General features: G+C 38.8%; 2 protein-coding genes across 3 annotated transcripts in view; one reads left to right on the top strand and one right to left on the bottom strand.

Annotated features, from left to right (window-relative positions):
- dlgap2a (discs, large (Drosophila) homolog-associated protein 2a) overlaps window positions 1-7,747 on the top strand; it is a 176,538-nt gene extending 168,791 nt beyond the window's left edge. The window contains exon 15 of the mRNA XM_086049072.1: window positions 535-7,747. Within this exon, the coding sequence (XP_085905198.1) occupies window positions 535-741 (207 nt within the window). The 3' untranslated portion in view covers window positions 742-7,747. The remainder of the gene's footprint in view (window positions 1-534) is intronic.
- Window positions 7,748-9,796: 2,049 nt separating this feature from the next.
- On the bottom strand, window positions 9,797-25,742 carry mthfd1b (methylenetetrahydrofolate dehydrogenase (NADP+ dependent) 1b). 2 transcript variants are annotated; one of them, XM_086050177.1, is made up of 28 exons: window positions 25,579-25,742; window positions 22,318-22,402; window positions 22,061-22,120; window positions 21,922-21,975; window positions 21,673-21,809; window positions 20,126-20,226; window positions 19,796-19,932; window positions 18,508-18,619; window positions 18,285-18,412; window positions 18,016-18,113; window positions 17,736-17,909; window positions 17,030-17,166; window positions 16,904-16,950; window positions 16,522-16,629; window positions 16,352-16,426; window positions 16,156-16,258; window positions 16,002-16,078; window positions 15,304-15,444; window positions 14,437-14,505; window positions 14,184-14,295; window positions 13,911-14,050; window positions 13,370-13,411; window positions 12,965-13,065; window positions 11,979-12,156; window positions 11,775-11,882; window positions 11,228-11,380; window positions 10,999-11,117; window positions 9,797-10,481 (listed from the first exon to the last, which is right to left on the bottom strand). In XM_086050177.1, exons 1-27 carry the CDS (start codon window positions 25,614-25,616, stop codon window positions 11,028-11,030), a joined length of 2,805 nt encoding a protein of 934 aa, XP_085906303.1. In that variant the 5' UTR covers window positions 25,617-25,742; the 3' UTR covers window positions 9,797-10,481; window positions 10,999-11,027. The 2 variants fall into 2 exon arrangements, with proteins under 2 accessions (XP_085906303.1, XP_085906302.1); XM_086050176.1 differs by having other exon boundaries at window positions 11,009-11,117.
- Window positions 25,743-26,606: the final 864 nt, after the last annotated feature.

The following is a 26,606-nucleotide window of genomic DNA, read 5'->3' as shown; positions in this document are numbered from 1 at the left end:
CTTTGAATTTTGGTCCTGACCCCCACACACTACAGCTTCAGGGTTTCTGAAAAACTGAGTGGATTTTACTGCTTAACTCATACTCCACAAACGCAATATTAATCAGAATGTCATGTTTGTGGACCTGCATAAAACATATCGGGTTGACTTTGTCTTTAAAAACGTTAGGAAAATTGAGAAGTTGACAGTTGAGAACCATTGCCCTAAAAGGACAAAATACATTGTGGATGCAAAGCGTTCCAAAATAAAAGCTGTGATGAGTGAGTGAGTTGTCACTTTAGCAAGATGGAATTAGTTGTGAATAACAATGAGTAATTGGTTGTGTTCTGTGTTGTGATTGTCTTTCTCTTTAGAAATAACTCCGCTACACCTTAGATAAGAGATTGCATTACACAAGTGGAGTGGTGAAAGCAAACAAAGAACATTATTAATTTGTTTCTCAACCCTCAATCTGAGCGTCTCGTTTGATCCAGACAAAAGCGCTGAACATGTTCTGAAAGCACCACCTAATTAGTTTGCTGTTCTTTTCCCAAGCCTCCAGCTCCAGTACCAAAGAAGACAATTCGACAGAAGAGTCTGGTGACAAGGGAGAGATCCTTGGACCTCCCCGACAGGCATCGGCAGGAGGCTCGTCGAAGGCTCATGGCAGCCAAGCGGGCGGCCTCCTTCCGGCAGAACTCTGCCTCGGAGCGAGCGGACAGCATAGAGATCTATATTCCCGAGGCTCAGACTCGACTTTGAGGAGTTAGGTTCAGGGGTAACTTGTCTCCCTGCTCAGCTAGCCTTTTTTCTAGACTTATATTCTCTCCTCCTTTATTTATTTATTTATTTATTTATTTGTTTATTTATTTATTCATGCGATCTCTAAAGCCATCCTCGGTGCCCCTCGCCAACGCCATCGGCCTGCAGGATGCGCCTCTCGTCCCGAATTTAGTAGAGTTCTATATTGGACGCGGATTGACTAGTTTTCTCACTGGTAATCTGGTTACCACACACTCATCCAGCATCAAGCACATTTTTTTTTCCTGTGTTTTTTCCAACATTTGCAAAGTGCCATTTTTAAAATTGTAGCTTTGGGAAGCCTACTAGCCAACAGGCCTTTGAGCTACAAAAATAAAAGAGTATTTTAAATAGATTAAGGAATTCTCCAACTGTTTGAATTTTTCAGTAATTGACTTTTATTTCCCAAACTTAATGTGAATTGTGAAAAGTGCCAATGCTTCAAATACCTCAGTCAATGAGCCCCAGCCGTGTTGGAAATGCAGCTCTTTTTTTCTTCTTTTTTACCTAAATTAGATTATGGTCATTTTGCATGGAATTAATAGTTGGGAAAATGACCTCATCTCATTGCCATGCACATTTTAAACACCCCTTTCATACATCTGCTGTTCCTGTTGCAAACTATCAAATATTGACATTGACTTGAAACTGAAAACATTGTACCAACATTTTGCATAACATCATGGCAGTGGGGATAATGGTTTGTTTTTGTCCTTAGATCAAAAAAACAAGTGACTCCACTAATGCACTTAATACAAATTCCCTGTTTCAGAAGGGAAATGTACATAACTAAAGCTAACAATAGTTCTTTTTTTATTTTCTCAATGCGAGTTTTATACATATTTTAGGTATATTCCACCATGTTCGTAGCTCATAGCCCTTCGAATTGCTTTTGATTCACACACACTAATTTGACCACAATCCAGTGTTCATGCTGAGCCAAATTGTATCCTTGAGCATGTTAGAGAAAATGACTGGCATTTTCACCCCTAAAAAAGTTTAATTGTACTATTTTAGTTTGTTAGTCTCACCAAGTCATAAGATAACTGCAACTGACCCCTCGCGCAAGAGCAAATCTTCCTGCAAATGATCAACTGTAAGCTTGTGGTTGCCAATTGCTCACCAGATATCGTGTAATAGTCACGTTCACTTCATACTTGTTGACATTTTCAGGTTAGCATGTTCAAAAAACTGAGAGGTATTTATCACAAGTTATGGAGTTTACATTCGAATGTGGCTCGCTGCACTCACTGAAGCCAAAACATAAGGTACACCTGCACAATCTAATACAATTCAATAAAATTAAATTCTGCCTTTACAAAGATAATCATGCTCAGTAGGTCCTGACACTTTCAGGAAAAGAATTGGCTTAACAATGTGTTTATTATTGTTTTTTTCAATAGACATGCACTGTATCTGACTGAGAACTTATACATTTCATGATGTAGCTAAATAAGACAAAACAAACATCCCTAGTATAACGTATTAAACTCTGAGAACTAAATAATAAGCATGCTGTTACATGAATACCTCTGTGACAGTGTCACTCAAACCAAGCATTATAATCTTTGTTCAGGGAGAATTTTGAAAGCGTTTTTTGTATTGATCCTGATTTCACAGTCCTACTGTACTTAAGGACATTTAATGCATGTCCAGTGAGTATATAACTTTTCTTCTCATCCACAAAATTCTGATGCCGTGTTCTAATTTGTGATAACATGTAAGAAAAGAGCAAGAGTACACATTTTTGAGTTTGGGTGTATTGTATTACTGCTGTGTTGACAGAGACAAAGAGAAGGTGAATAGAGGCCAGAGTCTGTGTTGACTTTATTTCACCACCGCTACCCTCTGGTGGCATATCGCACGTCTCACGCACGCACGCAACGCACATGTTCCGCATCAGCACTTCTTTGAAAGTGAGATAAGGACTTTTATGAAATATAACCCACATACACTCAACAGCCACAACACATTTTGCACAATGTAATAAAATTCAGTACTACTCTGCAGACCTCTCAAAGGCATACGATCATTATGAAGCGGTTTAGATTTACGCCCCCGCAGACTTGAATAAAAATGATCTACTGTATGATATATACATACTGGCAAGTACATCCCTCATAATTTTTTTGTAAATATCGTATATCTTTTCATGGGACAACACTGAACATTTGGCACTTTGCTCAAATGTAAACTACACCTTGTATAACAGTGTAAGTTTATCTCCTCTAAACAACTTAACACACAGCCATTCAGGTCTAAACCACAAAAGTGAGTAGACCCCTAAGTGATTGTCCAAATCGGGTCAAAGTATAATATACGTTTTCATAGTGTCATGTGACTTCATATAAAATGTTATCGAATATTTACAAAAACGTGAGGGATGTACTCTGATTCTATTTTTTAATCACACTTATATGGCAGATTATTCATTGATCGCGAGATTTTGTGATGATTACTTTCCTACGTAGACTGGAGATTCATCTAGCGAGATCAAGCCAGGAGGAAAAGTTGTACCTAGTGCAAAGTACAAGTAGCTAAAATGACACAACTGCACATCTAAGGTAAAGTAAACACCTTAGCTAATTGAATATAGCCTACCGCCACTAGGTAGAAAAAGAAAAGTAATCCATGACAGGTGGTTAGTATAGAGGGAGGGTGGAAACCGCGGCTGGTGCTCTTTCAATCGCTTTATTGAACAAACGGTAACAAAATACAGTAAGCACAAGCAAATTCTTAGCCGAGATGGCCTCAACTGACGTCGTTACTCTACAGCGTAGGTGTCAAACTCTGATCCTTGAGGGCCACTATCCTGCATATTTTTAGATGTTTCCCTCCTCAGCGGCAGCTGATGATGATCCTGATCATTTGAATCAGGTGCATTAGAGTAGGGAAAAACATGCGGGATAGTGGCTCTCGAGGACCGGAGTTTGGCACATTGCTCTACACACACGGTGGCTAACGCGAGAGCCTGTTAACAGCCGGCCAACTGTACAGCCTCGTTCTCTTACTTAGTCACGCCAATGGACAAAAATAATACCTGCTCCATACGTGCATATACTGTATTTTGATATTATGGCATATGCACAGAGCTTTAAAATATATACTGTATATAAATAAATGATAAATACTCTTGCGGGGTGGTCTGAACATAACCCCTGCGACAAATGAAGAATTACTATATCTGTATTACATTGTGCAGCTGTACCTACTGTTTTTACTTTGACTCAATTTAGCTTCCTGTTTTAAACATCATAGTGTATGACGGCTTTGTGTCTCACTCTTTATAACAAGATGTGCATTCAAACCAGACTGTGTGTCTCTCGGTTAGGTGACACACATCTACCCCTCACTTGACTTGAAAGACTTTTAACAGTTTGACAGCAGGAGTGTGTGAATGTGATGCCGGCCATTTGGCAGAAGCAAAGACAATTCCCTGCTGTTAGCACAGAGGCAGGGAGACAGGAGAGAGACAGACTCGGCCTGACATATGCTGGCTTAGTGGAGACGCGAACGCCGCGTTGGGCCCCCAAACTGCTGGCGTTATGAGCTGTTGTGTAGCTGCGGGGCTGTGTTATGTGAGGATCTCTGTTCGCTGTGCCTGGTATTTTCAGTCTGCCTTTCACTAGCAAAAGCAGCTTATGTAAGATTTTGGGTCCTTGGTGAGATCAAGCAAACAGCCTCACAGGGTCCTCCAAAAGCCGCTGTTGATAAATGTATTGCTGATTCTTGGCATTGACTATTGAACTCTATTGGGTGATTTCTCCATGGATTTTTTTTCCCCCTTCTCCCGCTAAAAATTGGCCACATCTGCCAAGTAGAATACAAACAGATCGTTGCAAATGGCCAGTGAGATGAGGGTCAAGTCACATGTGAGAGGAATGTCCTATTTCAGGGATGGACAACTAAAATGCTGGAGGGGTCCACAATTTTTCATCAGGGCTACTGGGGGGGGCGACACATAGGACTTCCTGACCAGATGTATGATAAAAATGCTATTTAAAATATGGACAAAAGATCCACTGTCCTAACCCAACAACAAAGGGTTTGAAGCAAACAGCAAAATAACAATATACTGTAATTTTTAAAGGGCTAGCTTGCATAAAACTTACCATTCAAGGATGGCACAAAACTGCTGAACAAGAAACCAACATTAAGTACAAGAACTTATTTTGTACATTTTTTTTCACAAAAATCAACTCATTTGATTTTTTTAATATTATTTCGGGACTATGATATTCCTGCATATCATTCCGAATTACTAGACCTAATCACGTTGTAATATAGGGCAGTATAATACCCAGTGTGAGTGCAACTAAGACACGTCTGCCATCTACTGGTGATTGGTGAAACTATAACTTGAAACTACAGTTGACCCCTGCATATATGCATTTCAGCACCCGAACAATATGTTTTCATATTTGGTCCCCTCGCCCCATTTGTTTTCGTGGGAAGACATATATTATCAGCATTTTGGGAGGAAGACTTTGTGGGGCTTGGAAAAAAATATTTCCCAAAATAATTTTTAACAAACTGTTTTTTTAAATGAATCAATACAGAGCGTGGGCATGGGCTGCAAGCTCTTCCCCATCCCTGTCCTATATCCTTAAATAGAGGCTGCTGCTGTAACTGACATCATGCATCGACTGTTTGCCAGGTGCTGTCCACCTAAAGAAATAAATGCCTCACCTCAAATAGACACCTACATTTTTCTCCTAAGAAAACAATGTCAGGTGGTACTACTATAATGTTAAGTTTAGGATAAATCCATCCAGGGGTGCCAGAAAAGGGGGGTGATAATGATTCTAAGGGGCAATGACTGACAAGGGTCAAAGAAAATAGTAGTGGGTCCCCGCTTTATCATATAGATCGCTTTTTTCTAAAGAATATTTTTATTGACTTTTTTTTACAGTGTGCTTATTTACTGTAATTCCGTCACATGAGAAAGGAGAGACAGTCACCAGAGTACTTTTCAGCGGTTAATTGAAAGCCGTGTGAGCATTAAAACTCATCAACACAATGAGCACACTTACACAGGAGCTACTGTGGACCACAGCTCAGGCCCTGACACACATGCAGACTCGCCAACGTCAAGGTCTTGTTTCTGACAGGCAAATATTTAACAGACACATATTGCTAGTGTTGGGCCAAAACCTTATTAATCACATTTTGGTAATTTTCATATTTTTTCAAAAATCTATACTATTGGTCAGTCCACGTGTGTGGGTGTTCTTTTTACACATTATTGACCAATCTAAAGCGTTGAAAATAGCTTGCTGTCTTTCACGAGGCAATGCTAATGGACAAACTTGCCATTTTTGGGGGCTCCTGAAAAGTGACTGTTTTGGAGGTTTTATGGTTCCATTTTTTGTGCGTGTTCAAATATGATTAGTTTGTATAAATACGTTTAAGTGTTTTAATATGTGAAAATGAGTTTAAAGCGTATGGGATTGATAAAACTACATGTAGAAAAAAATTATATTTTTTAATGTGCAATCTCAATATCGTTGATATTCACCTATTGCAAGTGCATTTGGAAGGTTTCCCCTGATGCAAAAGGACGTTCACTGTAAAACGCCTAAGTCACTGGCAGCGCCCCCTGACCACATCTGTCCAGTACACTACTTGTGACGTGCATGACATGACAGCAGCAAGGACAGTGTGCATCTGGCCAATAAATTCTACAAAGAAAACCGAGAGGGCTGAGTCTCCTCAACATCATAAACTACAACAGTTATGAAGTACATGAAGACAGAGGTCTTGGTTGGGAAAAGAAAAACAGGCTTCATTCTTTCAACAAACCAAGTAATGAGAGCGTCAACCGCGAGGCAATTACACATTAAGTTAGAATACGGAAGTAATCATTTTCAACCAATCGGCAGCCTGTTACCGTAATTGTCAACCTGACACGAGCATTAATTTGTACAAACGTATCCTCTCAAATAAATCCTGGTACTGGTGAGCAAACAAATGTGAGGAAATATGGTATAACAAGGCCATATATTGAACTTCGCAGATTTCAGCCCAAATCACCCACATCCTCCGTGGCTGTTTTGTGGAGGATGTGAGAAGTGGATGAGATCCCCCTTGGCAGGAAGTCACTGGCGTGATGATGAATTAATAGCAAGTCAGCCACCGTAACCTTGTGAAAACACCAAGGGCACAAATGATAGTTTCACATTAAAATACCGTGAGGGCAGCAATTCACTCGAAGTGCCATCTTCTTTCACTTCTCTGACACACTGTAAAAACATTACTCAGCCACACGTCTTTTAGCCGTTTCCCATAAACAAGTCATCTCTGCTCCATCAACGCATCCGCCATCATATTTTCAATATTTCTCAACTGAAGAACCAGATGTGAGATGTAGGGGACATTTTCTAAATCAAAACGTTAGAGTAGAAACTTCAAGATTTTCCTTGAATTTGTCAAACAATTCTATGATTACATGGCAAAATGGGGGGGGGGGGAGATAGTTGTTTAGCGAAAACTATTTTCATCTTATGTATATCATATCTATAGTGTGGATGAATATAATGCCAAATATTCATTATTTGTAAAGAAATATATATATACATAGAGATATACAGTATATAATTATATTATATGCTTCACCAAAACAACTATTTTCTGCTGTTGCTCATGTTCTGTTGTCACTTCCTTTCGGAATATTTTATAAACTGATATGATGGCATGTATACTGATTCTGAATGTAGACTATTTTATATTATTTATTTATGTATTTATTTTTAAGTCATTTTACTGATGTAGCCCGCATTTGTTATATTTATTTTTTATCAGATACATGTTTGTCTTTGTATATTTATTTATTTGCATAATTGTTTTGTTTTTTCTGGTAAGACCAGCTAAAGAAGTTTGCTTCTTTTGGGTTATTTAGTCATCACTGTCATCATCCAATGTAAATGACTCTCGCGATTAAATTTTTGGACAAAACAGTTTGAAATACTTGGTCTGTGTAATTCCTGGTTACTCAGCAATTGTGCTAATTTTAAAGTCGTTGTTACTGATAAAACAGCCACTGTATACAATGTAGCTAAACGGTCTTAATAATCAATTAAGCACAAGCTGTACATAACGTTGAGATCAGACCCTGAAAAAAAGACTTTTCTGGGATCATACCTGATTTTTGAAAGGAAACTTATTTTAATTTATGGTTTAGTCACATTGCTCACTTAAATAACCAGTCATGAACTGCAGTGGTCTCACTAGCAGACATTTTAAGCAGCATTTTAAACACACTTTGTCCCCTTTAACGTTGAATGTTGTTTTGTTTACTCCATGTCGCATTCTGGCAGCCGTTCATGTCAGTCAAACATAGCACTTATATTTGCTTCCAGACAGCTGAAAATAAAATACTTTTGACAAGCATGAGGGACCATACCCTGTAAAGCATGACTTCAGTTGAGCGATGTGCTCCAGTCGCCAACACATAACATAATCTTGCCCCCTGCTGGCTAAACAGCACCAATCCTTTATTCTGTTCTGTCTAAAAAAACTGAAAAGTATATGCCCCCTTCTAAAGGTCTTATTTTCCATAGCCTAAGTAAACTTAAAATGCAGATTCTAAACGATTTGATTATTAAGAGGAAAAAAACACATTCAAAGCTACCTGTTCCTGTGCGGAAAAAGTAATTGCCCCCCCTTGTTAGATCATGAATTAATGTGGCTAAGCACATTTTTCATTTAATTTTCATTGACCAGACCCAATCCTGACTACTTTTAGACCTGTTCAATAAAAATAAAAAAATCACCTAAATAGAACTAGTCTGACTTATGAAAATACTGAAAATATTCTATGGACTGATTAGGCAAAGGTTGAACTTTTGCGAAGGTGTGTGTCTTGCTGCGGGATCTGGCATACATGTAACACAGGATTTCAGAAAAAGAATATCATATCAACAGTCTAACAGGGTGGTGGTCGTGTGATGGTCTGGGGCTGCTTTCTCAAAAACACATCAGCAAGTCATCTTCTAAATGGCTTCAAAAAATAAAATAAATGTTTTGGAGTGGCTTTAAGTCCAGACTACAATCTAGTCGAAATGCTGCAGCGTAACCAAAAGGCCGGTTATATCGGAAAACCTTCCATTGTTGCTGAATTATATCAATTCGGTAAGGAACAGTAGGGCCAAAAAATCTCCGCAGCGATGTGAATGAGTTGTTGCCATTTATAGAAAACGCTCCATTTGGGTTGTTGCTGTTGAGTGTGGCCCAACCAATTATTAGTTTGGGAGGCAAGTACTTTTTCATACAGGGTCAGGTAGCTTTTAATGTTTTTCTCCCCCCGCAATAAATCAAATTACCATTTAAAATTTGCATTTTATGTTTTCTTAGGTTACCTTTTGTCTGAGCTTTACATTTGATTGACGATCGTAAACAATAAAGTGGGGAAACTATGCAAAACAGTATTTTAGAAGGGGGCAAATACATTTTCATGGCACTGTAAAATGAACAATAATTTTCACAGGTGAATTTAAACTGACCCTATACAAGCCTTGAATGCTCATCTCAGATCAGGTTTTTTTTATGTCCAACTTTTCAATATTTTAGTTTTTTTTTTTTTTTTTTTTGCACAACACACAACATTGAGGCAAAATTCACAAGAGGTGTCTGCTCCCTAAATGGACCGTTCCAGTCTCTCTGTATTTCTCTTGCAACCAGTTGATAAAAACAACACATTTGGAGATTAAGATTATCTTCATAATGGTGCTTGCTCTCTTTTAAAAGTCAATCCATTCATTTTAAATACCAATACCAAAGTCAGTTAGAGCTTATTTAAAAAGACTTTGGGGCGAAAGGCAGACTACGCCCTGAACTTTTCGCTACTCGAGTCAGTCGCAGGGAACACAGAGGCGAAAAACCATTCACACCACTGAGTGGGAACTGAACCCACATTGCCCACCCAAGTTAGGCAAATGTACCACTACACCATCAGTAAACCTGTTAAAAGACACAAAGGTAAAATAACATCCAGGAAGACAAAAATATAGATTTTTTTTTTAATAAAAAATATTTTATTAGAGCAGAATTGTCTGATTCATCAGTTTAGGCACTGTTATACAATGTTAGAAATACTTAAGGCAATTACAAATATAGGCATTTTTAAAATAAAATCGTGAAACGATGTGGAATGTTTTTCATAAGTCAGGGTAACGAAATGGAGTTGAAAATTATTGATTGCCAATTTCTAAGTACCAAGAGGTTCAGTAGTCAGAATTAGAATCATTTATTAATGGCCACACAACAGAGTTGGTGGAATTTGTTTTCAGCACAGCAGTAAGGCTCACATTTCTCCTGTGTCAGCCAGTCAAAGCTACCGTAATTTCTCAAGAATAACATGCCCTCGAATATTATATACCCTCCAAATTTGCCGCACCCACAACATCTTTTTCTCTGCACTCGGCATTATACGGTCCTCTGATTTGCTGTTATCCATGCCCAAAAATTGAAGTATTATCCTCAGAGTAAGAATTGGGATTTCTTGACACATATTTTTTTGGGGCAACGAGAAGTTCTCTTAACTAGTTTGAAGAGTATTGCTTTGGATAACTGTCTTTTTGGGCTAAAAAAATTTTTTTTTAAAAATGCATGTTTATCTCGAGAAATTACGGTAAGTGTTATTTACAAACAGAGTCAAAGGCGCTTCCTATTAGAACTTGATTATGAGTCAGCAGTGTACCACCCTGTTAAACAAAGAAAAAAAAGATCAGAACATTTATCACATTGCTGATAAATCCTAAATACAGCACAGTGCATAAGTCTGAGTCCAACTAACAAAAGTGAAACTAATTGTATACAATATACAAAGTAGAGCTGCATAATATATTTTAAAAAAACATCGATATCGCAGATTTTGGCCCATGCAATATGCATATCTCAAAAACATGCAATAAGTGTCTTATGGAACGGTATGCTTTTATCTGAATTTGACCAGTCAGACGTAAACTTAAATGAGCATATATAAAGGTGTGGCTTATAGTCCAAAAAATACGGTAATCATATTTTTGTTTGTCCAGCTATGGTCAGGCCACTTGGTGATTCAATGAGGATTCAAGTGTAGCCATTATGATTGTCTGTGGTATTTTGTTGTTTTGTTTTGTCAAAAATACTGCTGCGAAAAACGTAATTAAAACGACAACAACAAATCTGGCGGTGGCCTGAGACTTTTACACAGTGATGTATGACTAATATATGCAGGACATTTTCTTGCCAGCATCGAGTGCAGAAGCTCAGAAGAGCCCGTTGACCTCTTGAGTCTCAGGATCCAAGTCAATGTCATAGAAACAAGGCCTGGTGGGCAAGCCAGGAATTGTGGGCATCTAGCAGTAAGAGACATAAAAAAGGCATTGTAATTATCCTCAGACACAATATGGGATATTAATTGAGGATACTCATAGGCTAATACAGCACATTATCGACAAAAACATACCGTGCCAACTAGCGGGAAGAGGAAGCCTGCGCCAACACTTGCTCGGATATCTCGAATTGGCACGATGAAGCCTGTGGGCACACCCTTCTTGTCTGCCTCGTGGGACAGCGACAGGTGAGTCTTCGCCATGCAGATTGGGAGGTTGCCAAAACCCTGAAGGAAAATGAGTGAACAAAAACATTTTTTTACCTCGACAAAGAAGAATTACGACTAGGTTTGTGATTTATCAGCATTATAACAAAAAAAAAAAGTGTAACCTGATTAACACTAAACTTGGAACAGTCTGTCAAAGGCAAAAGTTTCCGATCCACAAGTATTCACAGTTAAGGTCTGTTTGAATAAAAAAAACTCAGCCCTCCGCTGCCGCTAAAAAATGTCTAAACTAGCATTACAACCCATCAGAAGAACTCGTCAATATCGTGTGACCTAAGTGAAGATCTGCATTCTACTGAGAGTCATTCAAAATCTAAATGTATTCATAGTCAAATTCAGATGAACTTCTCATCCCTCCCTGCAAGGTGAACAGCAGACGAAGTGAGCTGCAGACCTGTTTGGTGTAGAGCTCCACTTTGTGCTGGGCCTCTGGGAGAAGTTCAATGTCATCTGCTCCGTAGATCTTCTGGGCGATTATTCGGATCTTTTCAGTAATAGGAAGCTAATGATGAAGGAGGAATATACACACAATTATTTGGGTGAACACAAATGTACAAAAGTGGAATTTTCAGTTGACGGGGCTGCCTTGAAGACATACTTCCAAGTCATAGAGGAACTTGAAGCTGCTTGGGGCCTTCGAGGCCTTCTGGACAGCCTGTCCAAGAGCAATAGCGCCCGCTCCACCCTCGGCCCAGTGGTCACAACGTACAGCATCAAAGGCCCCAGCCTCTCTGGCCATGCTGCAGACCAGTTCCAGCTCAGCATCAGTGTCGGTCCTGTGTAGCAAGAACAATAGCATGAACAATAAACATCAGTTACCCATGTTCGACTTGCTTGGAGGTGTTTGGCTCATTAATAAGAAGGACGTGAGTTCTTTTTAAGAAATGAGTGGCGTGAACTCAACTCAACTCACTGTTACAACAAGCAGCAGTTGGACAGATTGTGAACAACTTAAAAAAAAAAAAAAAAAAAAAAAAAGGCTTCAATCAATTTATTGTCACTTCGCTTCGAGTTTACTCTCAGCTCAACTAAAGTTTTATTTGGTTAGCGCTTTCACAACAGCTGCAATGTAGCGTTGTACACAAAACAAAACATAAAATAATAGTACCAGCATAAATAAATAACCAGACCATCAAACCAAACAACAATATTTTTAACATGGTGAAAAGCTCAAAAAAGTTGATTCAGCATGATTTGGCCCTTTTAAAAACAACAAACAATGCTAAACAAACACCATCGATGGGCTGACAAATACAGGAGGTCCTTGGGTTACAAACGAGTTCTACGAGTTCCTATGTGAGACCTTCAGTAATGTACATAAGTACACTCTAAAACAGTTGGGTTAAAAGGACACCAAAAGAATGGTAATAGTAATTCAAATAATAACAATAGTATCTTAGATTTATATGGCGGCTTGCAAGAGTCCCGGAGACATCTAAAAACAACTCATGTGGGTAAATAAAACGTTGAGTATGTCAGGCGGGCCATGTTACAGCAGCTACTAGTTAGCACTGGCCACCATCTGATAGCCAGCCAGCTTGACAGCGGACAGCAGCGTGTTTGAAGAAACGAGGATGGACTTACTTGAAAGCATTGACAGCCACCACCACAGGCACACCAAAGTGTTTGGCATTCTCGATCTGCTTTCTCATGTTGCTGCAGCCTTTCCCCAGCAGCTCAAGGTTCTACCCCCATAAACACACACAAAAATTACATTTGGTTATTGATTTATGTGTATTTTTTCCAAGTTAGCAATACACACAAGCTTTTTTTTTTATGTTAAACACACATGAAAGAGAGGGACCATGTTCGTACTGGCACACTGTAGTTGCCCACATCACATATATTCTTCATCTGTATTAAAGGAAGACTGCTGAGGAGTTTATTAATTTCAGATGATAATATTCTCTCACAGGTTAAAAAAAAACATGAAAAAGCTTTAAAAGAGAAACTGAGTGGGAAACATTACTAAGCAGCAGAGTACATTACCTCCTCAATATATTCCTTGGGTAGCGGCATCCCGGCAGTAACCTAAAAAAAATAATAACAAATTTTAAAGGGTCAGATATATCCACTAATGGCATGAAAGTATTCAAAGTCACTAACAGGCAAAGACACACAATGTCTAAGTGAAAGGAATTACTGCTCTTTGACTTTGTGTTTGGTCAGCAAGGTAGTTAGCAAGTCTGCCTCACAATTCTGAGGTTAAGGGTTCAAATCTGGGCCTTGTTTATGTTATCTCTGTACGTGTGGGTTGTATCTGGGTAATTCAGCTTCCTTCCACAGACCAATGTTAGGTTGTTAAGGTTAGAACTAAATTGTCCATAGTTGTGAATACAAGTGTGAATTTTTGTTTGGCTCCAGCTCTTAAGACAAACACTAATGAGGACAAGAACTAAAGGGAAAAAAAGATGGACAATTTCACAGGATTTTTTATTTTTTTTTCTCATGCTGTATAAAATGTTGTACGAAAGTACGAAGACAAAATAAAATAATGATTGTGTTGATAAGAGGCTGAGGGAAAACGCACCGTTGGCCCTCCACCGTGCATCTTCAGGGCTCGGACAGTGGCCACCAAAACCACCACGTGGGGTCTCAGGCCGGAGTATCGGCACTTGATGTTGAAGAACTTCTCCATCCCGATATCAGCGCCAAAGCCAGCCTCTGTCACTGTTTAGCAAAAGGCACAATGGATGTGAGCACAAAGTCAATCAGATTCAAAACTGGAGGACACACCGAGTTATTTGCCAAGAATAAATTAGCACACACACCACATAAACATGAACCATCCTTCTTCACTTACCGACAAAGCCCTCTGGTCCAACCAGTTTCAAAGCAATTTTATCAGCCAAGATGGAGGAGTTGCCGTGGGCGATGTTGGCAAAAGGGCCAGCGTGGACAAACACAGGGGTCCCCTGTAGAATTGGATAATTCAAATGAGACTCACAACGTAGAATTAAGTCGAGTTATCGGCACACAATTCTCTTTTTCCCCTAAGAGTTCTTACTCAAGCTTAAACTAGTTAGGAACAGGTAGTAGTATAATGTTCCACGCACCTCCAAAGTCTGCATAAGATTCGGCTTGATGGCATCTTTCATGAGCACAGTTAGTGCACCACACACACCCTACAAGACATAAAAACATAAATATTGTGTTATGTTTTTGCTCTACAAGATTGTGTGTCATCTTGTCACTGGCTGTTGTGTATTACTTGTCGAATTGTGATGCAGAGCATACAAATTTACAGTGGTACTTTGACTCAGCTCAATAACTCTATTTCACTCATTCACCGCCAGACATTTTCAGGCCCTCTTTTACGTTTGAAAAAATGTGAAAAAAATATAAACAAATTCCTGGGATTGAATGGCTGGACTGTGAAAAGACAAATAAATATGTCAATGGCAGTGAAAGAGTTAATCATTTTTGAACAAAATTCCCTATTGAAATGAATGTAAATGCCACTGATCCATTCCAGCCCCCACAAAAAAACACATTTTATGTTTTGAACAAAGGAAAGCAGCACTGTATTGTAAAATATGAACATAAAAAACAATACATCAGAGAATGTATGAGGAATATATTGGTTGTATGAAGACTAATTTAACTGAAAGTCACATGAAAAAACATTAGTACTGTAGTTCATGGGGGTGTGGCCTAGTAAATGACATTCCATGGTCCTTGAGAGGGTTTTCATTTTGTATTTGTGTGTTTGGCTACTTTCACCAATAATTCGTCTGAAAGTGCACCAGTGAGCGTGGCTCTTCTTCCCCCACCCACCCCCAATTCACTTGAGCTGTGGTGTGTATTAAGTCTTTTTTTTTTTCTTTTTTAAATAAATTTCACCGAATGACGGCTTGCAACTCAAAAAACCTGTAATGAAAGTATGACCACAATGCTATTTATAGCCACTAAAATCTCCTGACCAGGTCTTCAGTGGTGATGGGCTGTCCAGCACGACTGGTGGCCACCACCATTTTGGCTAGCCGCTCACGCATGTCCTCAAGGCTGCTGGTGAGTGCAAGAACTGCCATGATCTCACTGGCTACTGTGATGTCAAACTGGGCCTGGAGGGTAACAGAGACATCCAAAAAGCATGCTCCTTATTATACAACAATGCTTACTGAATTCCCGCTCATTTTTTGTTATTGTATATGTGTACAATCAACAGTCTCAACAAAGGTAATCCTGTACAACCTAATGACTTCTAGTATAAGAGCTGTACTCGTGTACTGTGTTGGGTTCAGACTGACCCCAGATTTGACTTCAAAAACGGGGCGACCCCAACACAATACAAGGGTTAAAAAGAAATCAGCTTTAAATACTCAGTTTTGACGACACTGTCAGAGAGGTATTCAATTAAAAATATATTTAATACGGTACTGTGGTTCAATTGTCAACAGTGAAGGCATATTTTGTTTTTAAATTTGGTTTCTCACTGGACTGTGCAATTGCACCTGATGAAGTGAGCATTTAGTGTGCATTGCTTGCCATCATTTTCCTCTTAGCTCCCCCTAAGAATCGTTTTGGTTATTCCTCTAAATCAAACACTGAAAACAATATTTTTGCATCTTTCAGATGTTGCACATCACATAGCTGTTACCACTTGGTGTTTTCTAATTACCTCTCTTGTGTAGCCCTTTTCAGTTGGCGACTGTCCAATTGTGATCTTCCGGAGGAATCGATCATTGGTGTCCAGCACTAGAGGTATGGAAAAACAACAAAATTGAATGAGCGCACATGAATGAAGGATTATAATACTTCTGGTATGTTTTCACCTCTATGCCATGTCACTGAGCTTGGGTCAATGTCCAAACGAGCAAAGCGGGAGATCTCATCCTCAGACAGGGTGGTGGGATCAGTTTTGTCGATGCCTAGTTTCTAAAAAGAATTGCACAGAGCATAAAAGTGAAGGCACTGCAATGAAGCAAGACACTCAAAAGGAGAACCAATGAGATTAATGAGAGCAAGTACTATTAGTCTGTTGATCTGGACCGGGGAGAATTTCCTCTGTCCTCCACTGAGTGGAACCAAGCGATTGTACAGAGCCTTAAGTTGCACACACACACGCACACACAAAGACAGCAGTGATTAATATTATGATAACAATAAAATTGAATACCAGACATTAAGAGAAGAGCCACCTTGTCGCTTTGTGTGGCCTCATGGAACATGCGGGCGTCGATGGCAGCAGCCACCAAGTTATTGGATGCTGTGATTGCATGGATGTCCCCAGTAAGATGGAGGTTGAACTGAAAAGAAAACTAGTTAACTATTTACGGCGAAAAAAAGAATAAAATAAAAATACATACATCCAGGTATACAGTTTGAACATGGGTCAGAAACATTCCAGGACTGGTGTCACAGAAGATATCTTTCAAACAAAAAACACAAACTAGAAAGTATCCACTTTAATTGTTTAGATGGAGGGCCATTCCCAGCATGAGCGGGCCAGTTGCCCATTAAACTACATTTATTATTTTTTCAAATATTAGACTGGCAGTTAAGAGTTTTGAAGTAAACTACCTCTTCCATTGGAATGACTTGTGAATATCCCCCTCCTGCAGCACCACCTGCAGACAAAGCAACACTCTTGAGTGTAAATGCGTGGCACTAAAGGTTCACCTTCAGCACCATCTCAATTCAGATCACCTTTGATGCCAAAAGTGGGTCCCTGCGAAGGCTGACGGACATTAGCAAAAACATTCAGCTTCATGTGAGCTCCCAGTGCTTGGACTAGGCCAATGGTGGTGGTGCTCTTCCCCTCCCCCAATGGAGTTGGAGTAATACTACACATGGAAAGTCATGTCAGCGAAATCAGTAGACCAGTGGTTCCCAAAAACTGTAATGAGTAATCAGCAAGTGCACCACGGGAAATGATCCAATTTCAAATTCCTTGGTCCGAAAATTATTCACTACGAACAATGTATCTTTGTTCATCTATAAATGAGAGCAATATATACTGTTGTGAGAGCCAGAACAATTAAATGCTCTTCCACTAAATGACAAAAGGCACTTAATTAACCTGTGTATCCACTTTTTGTAACATTTTTATTTGGAAATATGCTCATATTTCTTTTTCTAAATATGTGCCCTGACTCAAAAAAGGTTGGAAAACACTGACATAAACCATCTGGTCACAACACCAGGTATACTGTGCCTGTACTGCCAACCATCCATGAAAGGTAATGAATAAAGTAAGAAGTCAATTGCCCGGTGTGACTACTTTGGTTTATTGTACTCATTTAAATAAGAGTATGAAAATGACAGGCACCTCGTCAGTAATCGGGAGGCAGAGCAACAGTTTCAGCTGCATCAAGTCAAACGGTAATTTTGAGAGGGTAAAAGTACAGCATACCCAGTGACCACCACATATTTGCCATCTGGTTGCGCCTGCAGCCGCTTGATGATGCTCAGTTGGACCTTGGCCTTGGTTTTACCATACAGGTCCACCTCATCTGAGAGCAGACCCACTTCTTTAGCTAGATGGTCGATGGGCTTTGGCACACAGGAGCGAGAAATCACAATGTCGCTGTGAGTGCACAAAGATGACCAAAAAAAAACACGCTATTAAACCATGTCAGATTGCTCGTGGATAATTGAATGCTTTGTTTGTTGATCCAAATTACGTGACAAACCTTGGCACAGGCTTCTGGAGTTTGAGTTTGGTATAAGAAATAGTCCACCTCCCTGGTTGATGACTCTCCAAGAAACGCTTTGCACTGAGCACCGTGTTCTAAACACACACAGACAGACAGACACACACACACACACACACACACACTTTTGTCTTTCACAAGGTCACCTGTCATTCGTGCAAAAAGTAAATGAACTGACGGGTACATTCTTTAAAATGAAATGATTCCATTTACTAGTTCACTAACTTGTCATTAAGAAATAACCTTACCGCCATCAGCATGGCTACTGTCATGGGTCCCACGCCTCCCGGTACTGGTGTGATGAACCCTGCTTGCTCCTTGGCCGAGTTATAGTGTACGTCGCCCACGACACGCTTACCACTGGGTTTGCTCTCGTCTACAGCATATAAAAAAGGATCCAAGGTAACTAAAACAAATTTACATATTAAAAAAAAAAAAAAAAACTAAACTGAGATTTTAAAGGCAAGGAACCTGCAATGAGATTGATTCCACAGTCTATAACTACTGCTCCTTTCTTGATCCATTCCCCTTTCACCATCTCTGCTTTCCCAATACCAACAACGAGGATGTCTGCCTTGCCAACCTAGATGCAAGCAAAACAATCGCATTGTTATCATCAGCAAAGATGATTCATTGATAATACAGGGGGTCCTTGGTTTTCATCAGTGTTCCGTTCCTACAGTGGGAACATAACCTCAATTTTATACCTATGTCGGAATGCACCGTAGTCTGTCACTAACCTAAAGTAACTCAGAAGTAAAGTCCTAATGACAGTAGATTGTATGAAAAACACTTCTCGGTCAGCATCTAGAGCTGGGCAATTAAGCAATTCATTTTGTAGCTTTATTTTATCTGTAAGCACATTTTTTTTTTCACAGCTTCCTACTAATGGTACATTTACTTACTGACACTATCGAGGAGCTATCTTAAAAAAGCAGCCAGTGTAAGCAATGTGGTCGCTATAAAGTTAATAACTTTTATGTCCCATTTAGTGAGTTTAATCCATGCTAGGCTACAGACATGAGCAGAATCTGGTTTACATTGTTTTCCTTATGACAAGAAAAATAATCTAATCACAAAGTGAACCTCACTGAATATTACCAAAGACATGGTGCCGATTTATACATGTTGTAAATGTAGTTACCGGTATTTCTCAAGGGGTTGGAAAGTTTTGACACAAGCTATGTGCTTCTAAGCAGCAAATATTTTGCTGAAATAGTCTTGCCTCGCCTTTTTAATCAGGTCATTGTCATCTTCTTTGTATATAATCAAAAGGTCCAAAGAAATTATCGGAACTTGGCTTTTTGTGAAAAAAAAAAAAAACAACATTTTATTTAAGGGCATATTGCTGACCTATTCGTGGTAACTGACTGTGCCGCAGGATCACATTTTCCTTCGCATTAAAATAAATCTTAATAAATAAAAATCATTCTTATGATTTAATAGTACTGTTCTTAATAAATGTAATAGAGTACATTTAATAAAATGCAAGCAATATATTTGTTATGTAAAAATGTTTTACTTTTTTTATCATACCATTTACAATAAATTAACCAATTATTTAACAAGATAACTACATAAATAAACTAAACAACAAACAAATAAATACATTTTTAATATACCAATTTCAGTGGGGAAAAACCCCCCAGCTAAATTAATGCCACAAATGGCAACAAGACAATAGGCCTACAGATCAAAGGCTATACAAAGGCCCAGTCCTTTCGAGAATACTTTAGAGCTGACATGCAGTAGTTGTTACCTCTTCAGCCAATTCCACAGTTCTGGAATGACATGTGGTAACGGTGGCGTGGTTCCACAACAGAAGATCATGCATTGGTGCACCTACAATCTTGCTGCGACCCAATACGACCGCTCGTTTCCCTGCCACTGACACACCTGGAAGGAAGCGGCAGAGGAATGAGGGATTTATATTGTTGTTGGTCAAAGTCACTTTAAAAGACCCTGTGAGGTCACACGGCGGCTGTGGAGAGTTAAACAGCCACGCTGCCCCACACCAGCGAGTTCCTATTAGCCTGACTTTTTTTGTCACTTTACAAGGTCTTTAGGGATGTTATCTTGCGCTGCTTACCAGTCTGTCGGATCAGTTCCATACAGCCATTTGGAGTGCATGGGATGAAGCACCCGCTAAGGTCCCCACGAGACAACTTCCCAGCATTTATGCTTGTGAGTCTTAAAACGGATACAAGACATACGAGACACAAACACATTTCAGGGAACTTATTAGAACTTTGCTGTTTACTTTCATCCTGCATAAAGAATTGCAGAATTGCTGGATATTTAAGAGTTTGAATTAACGTGATCAAACATAACAGTACAAAGAACTTAAATGTTTGGTGGAGCGCAGCTTAACCTTAGCTAAAACAACGAATAAATTCAGGTCGATTTCTACATTGCATGGCGAATCCCTTCATCTCCACGCACACATCTCACAACTCACTGCAAGGCTATTAAGGCAAAAACCTGCAGGAGACAATCATAGAAAGTTTATTCTTGTATTATTCTATTCAACATTCATGTTTTTTTGCATTCATGTTTATCAAGTCCTTTCCACAAATAATACATTCATCCATCCATCAATTTTCTACTATAGCAATAATAGGGGTCACTCATCATAAGTGTGCAGGCAATTACAGTAATAGCGACTCGGGAGAAATGCCTGCATTTATCCAGCTTGCCTCTAGGGGCACCACATCACTTTTTGGGGATTGTTTCGAGAGGGAAAATGATTAAAAACCTTGTTAAATCAGTCTTTAAATATGAAAGGGGCTACAATTGAAGAAATTGTGAGTTCTTTTACCCAAATATAGGTTGATTGTTCGATCCAAACACACAATTCACGCTTGACTTCTGTGTATGGAAAATGTACAATATCTACTGCAACTGAAACATCCAAGACAAAGACAAGACAAGATTCTATCCTACGGCAAGCCTAAATGAATGAAGACGAAACAAACAAATTCCAAAAATGAAGGGGATGTAAGGGAGAAATGGGACATATAATAGATAAGTGTAAGAAAGTGATAATTAGTGAGAGTGGTGGACTTAATGAAATGCACAAAGTTGGATATTGTTTGCCAAATTTTTGTATACACCGAACTGAAGCCCTTCTGGTGCATTAGCTTTGAATTTAGGCGGGAACAGAATGATGTGGAGATATTGGCTGTGGGGGTCTTGGAGATGAAGAAACATGGTCCACTTGTGTGATATTCATCACTGGGCATGGAAAAGCTGGCACCTATTCTATCTTACAGTGAGGAGAACACAACCTTAATTGGTTGGTAAGGCAACCACAGGGAACACATTTCATATGTAACAAAAATGTAGCAAAAAAAAAACATTTAAATTGGGAATATGTCCAACCAAAAATCCTGAGCTAAGATTTTTGTACATTTTCCACCAAGAAATTTTGTCATTATATCTTTGCATTATCCACTGAGATGTTATTTAAATTTAGTATGAATATCAAAGATTTTAAATTAACAAACGGCACTGTTTTTGTCTTGTTTTTTTTTTTTTATCTCATCCTGATAACTAATAAGAGATAACTGAATCACCTCGACAGAAATAATTATATATTTAAGTAAATCGAAGTAGAGCGAGCTCTCTTGTGCTTACCCGTCTACATCCTTCTCTGGTGCCACAGCATTCGTCACCTTCTCTGTGTCGATCTTGTGGACCGAGTCTAAGGGCAACTGGACAATGAGGCCGTGAATAGAAGAGTTCTCGTTCACCTCTGTGATACTGTGAAGAATCTGAGGATGAAAAATCTGACGTGTAGTATTCCATATTGGCCCACATTCTTTTAAGCAGCCAATATCTAAAGGTTTATTTCAAAGGTGTTAATGTTCAAGACATTGCTCCTACCTCTTCCTCAGTTGCGGTGTTGGGAAGTTTCAAATGTATGGCATTTATTCCAATCTACCCAACAATACAAGAGATCATGTTACAAATGAGTGGAAACTGCATTGCAGACAAGTGAAGTGGTGGAAATGAAAACACTTGCCTCAGATGCAGCCTTCAGCTTCATGCCAATATACAGATTGGAATCATCACGATCTCCAACCTATAGAGACATGCAGCATTGTTTTATGAATCACAGAAAACTGACTTCTGTCACATAGATCCATTTTTATTTTGGAAAATATTAGAAAACAGCAAAAAAAAAAAGAAGAAAAAAAAACATGGAGGATCACATGGCAAATCATGCAAGCATACAGTATATGATCAAAAATGGAGTGCACAATTCAACTGACTACTAACCTGTAAAATCACTAGACCAGGTTGGAAGTTGGGATCCTGAAGCTTCATCTGCTCTACATCCTTCTTCAAGCCCTCCCTCACCTGCCTGAGAAAAAAAACACAAGCAAAATGTACTTGTTTAATGCTTGTTGCAAATTAGGGGTTTATTACTATCATGTACATTGCATTACTTGAATGTGATTATATTGATGTATGTATTATATGTAATTGTGTTCAAGTAGTTTTTATCCATTTTTAATTGTGTAATATATTATATGACACATAATATCTCATGAATACTTATATTTGATGTAATTACATACAGTCGCCCAGTCCATCGCGGGGGTCATGTCCCAAACCACACCGCCTTGAATAAGTCAAATCCATGATATAGAAATATTTAAATACACCCTGGGCATATTTTTAGAACATTTATGTCACATAACATTTTTAAAGGTCTTTAAAACAATACAAACACACAATATACTGAGAGTGAGAGAGAGAGAGAGAGAGAGAGAGAGAGAGAGAGAGAGAGGAGAGACAGAGAGAAAGAGAAAGAGAAAGAGAAAGAGAAAGAGAGAGAGAGAGGAGAGAGAGAGAGAAAGAGAAAGAGAAAGAGAAAGAGAGAGAGTGAGAGAGAGAGAGAGAGAGAGAGAAAGACCAGTGGGAGAAAGACCAATGGATAACATAAAAATATTGTACAAACAGTATAACAAAAAAAAAAAACACTGTAACAATGCTTGAAAAAAAACTGTGATATAGCGGGACTGCTAAAACTGAACTGTCATATAGTGGGAGTTTAATGCAACATCGTTTTTATTACATTTATATCTATATTGTCTTGGTACTTATCCCGGGCTGTATATGCAAGATCAGGCCACCAACAGTATGTTCACCAAACAACGGTCGTGTTGTTTCTCTTTAACTTTAATAATTTAATGTCTAGGGGAAGGGGAAAGAAAGCCGATTTTGAGTTGAGTGAACGAACAGATAAGCTTAAACTAAGTCAGCTGAGCCAATCAAAGGTCAAATGCACAAGACAACGGTGACGCTGGACTTCAATGGACTTTATTTTACAGCAGTCAAACTAGTGTTATCAATTTCTCTCTGTGAACAAAGAGCAAGACTGATTGCAATTGTTCATTTGCTTGGCACAAAATAAAGTGTCTCATTATCTTGTCCACATCAGATGACAATGAAAGACAAAGCATGACTTTTAGAAAGAGGTGAACTAATTCAACTAGGCTGGAGTGAACGTGATGAAGCACGAGTTACACACAGCAAGTAATTTGACGGCTCTTGACTACTCATGCATGACAGCATTTACTCATACCAAGTTAAGAGGGAAAATACAGATCTTCTGATGGCTATAAATGTGAATAAAACCACAATTTAGTTGATTGTTTTAATTATTTGAAAATTAACAGCAAACTCTAGGCGCTCACCAAAATGCTAAGAATATCCTTGGAAAAATAACCACCCCTCATTGAAAGTTGCACACAAACCCACAACAATGAAAACAATCTCTTTGACTATTAAACAGAAAACAAAGCTAGTGTAACTTAGTAAAACTTGAAAACTTGAAAAAAAAAAAAAAGTGAAACTGGCCTGCCTGTTTGAATTTTATAAAATGTTGATGATAAGGAAAGGATATTGGAGTTTGAGGTGCAAAGTTGAGTTAAATTCAAACCACCCAAACGTAAGGCAAGACATATTTGTTCAATCGGGACTTAAATCATCCAAAAGCCTTCGAGGTTACCAGAATTTGTGTAGCTCTCTGTTGAGATTCAGAAAGGCCTTTAAAGGGACAGTTGGATGAACTTAACATTGGCACTTATATAATAGGTTTGCATGTAAAAATGACATCAGTACTCCCCACCCCAAAAAAAAGACTCTGTAGTGATTTAAGGGCTTTTTTTGTGATTAGATTCACGACAAATTGCGTTATGTTTTCGGTCTCAGCAGTCTACGTCACGGGAGGGAGGCAAGGTGGTAATATTGCTCGCTTTGTCAGTTCTGTTGTCTAAAACAGCGACCGATCATGCCAATTGATCACCGTTTTTGGACGTTATAAGCAATGAAAGTACAATCATTTCCAATGGAGGGTTTGGAATCGGTTACTCCCGTGACTCCGGCCGAGCAAGGATAGAAGGGTAGAGGGCGCGGCCATTCTCCTCATTAACAAGAGGCGTTATTCATGGAGTCACTTATTTCCTAATTTCTCCCAAATGTATTGATAAAATAGAAAAAGACAACTCTTTCCATTTTCCTGATCAAAAAATATATAAAATGAACTTGTTAGTGAAAACATGGCCATCCTGGCCCCACCGTCCCTTAAAAGTAAAATAATGCAGAACTATGATTAGGTGAGAATGCCTTGTTGTTGTAGTTTTTTTCTTTTTTTGCAGATTTGTTGCAGATATCCTGGATTTTTATTGTATTGTAACGATGTATTCATTGCCGAAATAAATTATCTATTCAAGTAATTTAATGTTTCATGGCAAAAGTATGACTTCAAAATATTAGAAAATCTCACACAGACAGTGAGTAGTATGCCAGATTTGGTCATGTTTCACAGTTCCTTTCTACAGTTGCTCCGTGTTGCAATAAACTACTGTATTAGCTAATGAGTGCATGGCTGTCAGGTCGGGCGACTGGTACATTCAATTGCACGTAAACGTTGGATTTTCAAAAGTGTTACAATTATTGATTGAATAAATTTTAATTTCAAACGTTATGTTGATGCGACAGACATAGCTGATAAATGTTCCTGGTGTTAAAGGAATCAACTGAGGTTACCTGACCAAGAGGACAAAGATCACATCACAACTTCACTAACTTGTTACACAATAGAGCAGCATGTACTGTATAATCACTCATGGCACAGTGGGAGTCAGTATTGCATAACATTTAGTATAAAAAAAAAAAATATATATATATCAAAAGGGGTGATCCTCACCACATTTTTAACACGTTTTTTTTTTCATATCATATCTGACGCTATTCATTCACGTGGTCTGCACCTTATACTAGCACACGCCTCATTTTATATTAAAATCCCTTCTGCAAAAGTGGTTTGAATAAATTCGCGATATATGACGCGCAAAAAAAAATCTGACTGTACAGAAATAGTAGTGAAGCAATGCGATTCATTTGACTGGAGCAGCTGCCTAGTTAGTTAGCCAGCACACATGACCATACAGCGCTGAGCTGGTTAAATCAGCACTGCCATAAAGCACATGACATGAAAACACCAACAAACAGACAAAAATATCGACTTACGCCGAAACCTCCTTCCCACTTATAACTTGCGCTGGCATCTCGTTGGATTGACAGACAGTTCGAATCTCGTTACTCGTACACGCGTGCAGCTTTCCAAAACTTCTTGGACGTAAAGCGACAAGAATGACGTAAAGCGCTCTTTCGGCAATGCAGATTGTGCTCAGTTTGACCAATAGGCGTGATGATGGTAGGAGAAAGAGGCGGGGTTAGAGGCAAACTGTCAATAGAGGAAAACCAATTGAGTTCTTGTTTTAGCACGATGGCAGATTTTATGCACCAATTCAAATCCCTCTATTTGGTTTTAAACAACTATTGGTGCTTAGAAAAAGAGCGTTTCTTCAGTATCGTGTCTGCAGATGGCGCTAATATTTTTAATACAAAGAGCCTAGCTATTTTTGTATTAAAATATTTCTATATATGTATATAATTCCTTATGTAATTGTGCTCCGATGCGTTAGTATCCTAATGTACTTTATTTACAACGTCTACGGTGTGAAAGGTAAAATATGAGAGGTTTCCCATTTATTGCAATGGAAGACGGGACTCTTTTTTTTTTTCCTCAAGTAACATTAAAGTAATTACTAAATGTAATGCATTTGTCTTCTCGCAACGGGAGCCTACAAAGACCCTTGGGGGGAGGCTAAAAGTTAAAAGATTGCACATGAAAGAAGAGAAACATACTTTACTATTTACTGTAACTTCGGAACTGTGTCGTTTATAAAGTAGTTGAGTCAAGGCCTTCATATTATAAGAAAATTAAAACAGAAAACATTCCTCAGGAGGACGGCAATGAATGTCAGATATAGATTGAATGCAACCTTAGCAAAGTGTGTGGACGTGCACCTCCTAAAGTATCTTATCATTGTCATGCATTTATGAATTCTTTACCTTAACGACTATGTCAACAATGACATTCCCCACGCAGCCCTTTGTGAGATTCCTCATAGTGACCCTATTCACTCAGCTGTGGACAAATTCTTCTAACCCAAGCTGCCACTCAGCACAGAACTTGGGTGAGACGATATACA

This window comes from Filicampus tigris, chromosome 13 (genome assembly GCF_054856515.1).
Source record: "Filicampus tigris isolate MCC_2025a chromosome 13, RoL_Ftig_1.0, whole genome shotgun sequence".
In the NCBI taxonomy this organism is placed as follows: Eukaryota; Metazoa; Chordata; class Actinopteri; order Syngnathiformes; family Syngnathidae; genus Filicampus; species Filicampus tigris.
Note: the sequence above shows the minus strand (reverse complement) of the source record. Positions and strands in the feature narration are given on the sequence as shown.

Bases quoted from the DNA above. Each gene is read 5' to 3' on its own strand.
- mthfd1b (XM_086050177.1), bottom strand. From the start codon at position 25,616: ATGCCAGCGCAAGTTATAAGTGGGAAGGAGGTTTCGGC. The intron at 18,114-18,284 runs GTAAGGTTATTT...GTGTGTGTTTAG, and splicing joins CAGTAGCCATGCTGATGGCG to AACACGGTGCTCAGTGCAAA. The intron at 16,259-16,351 runs GTACTTGCTCTC...AATTCTTTTTAG, and splicing joins TCCAGATCAACAGACTAATA to AAACTAGGCATCGACAAAAC.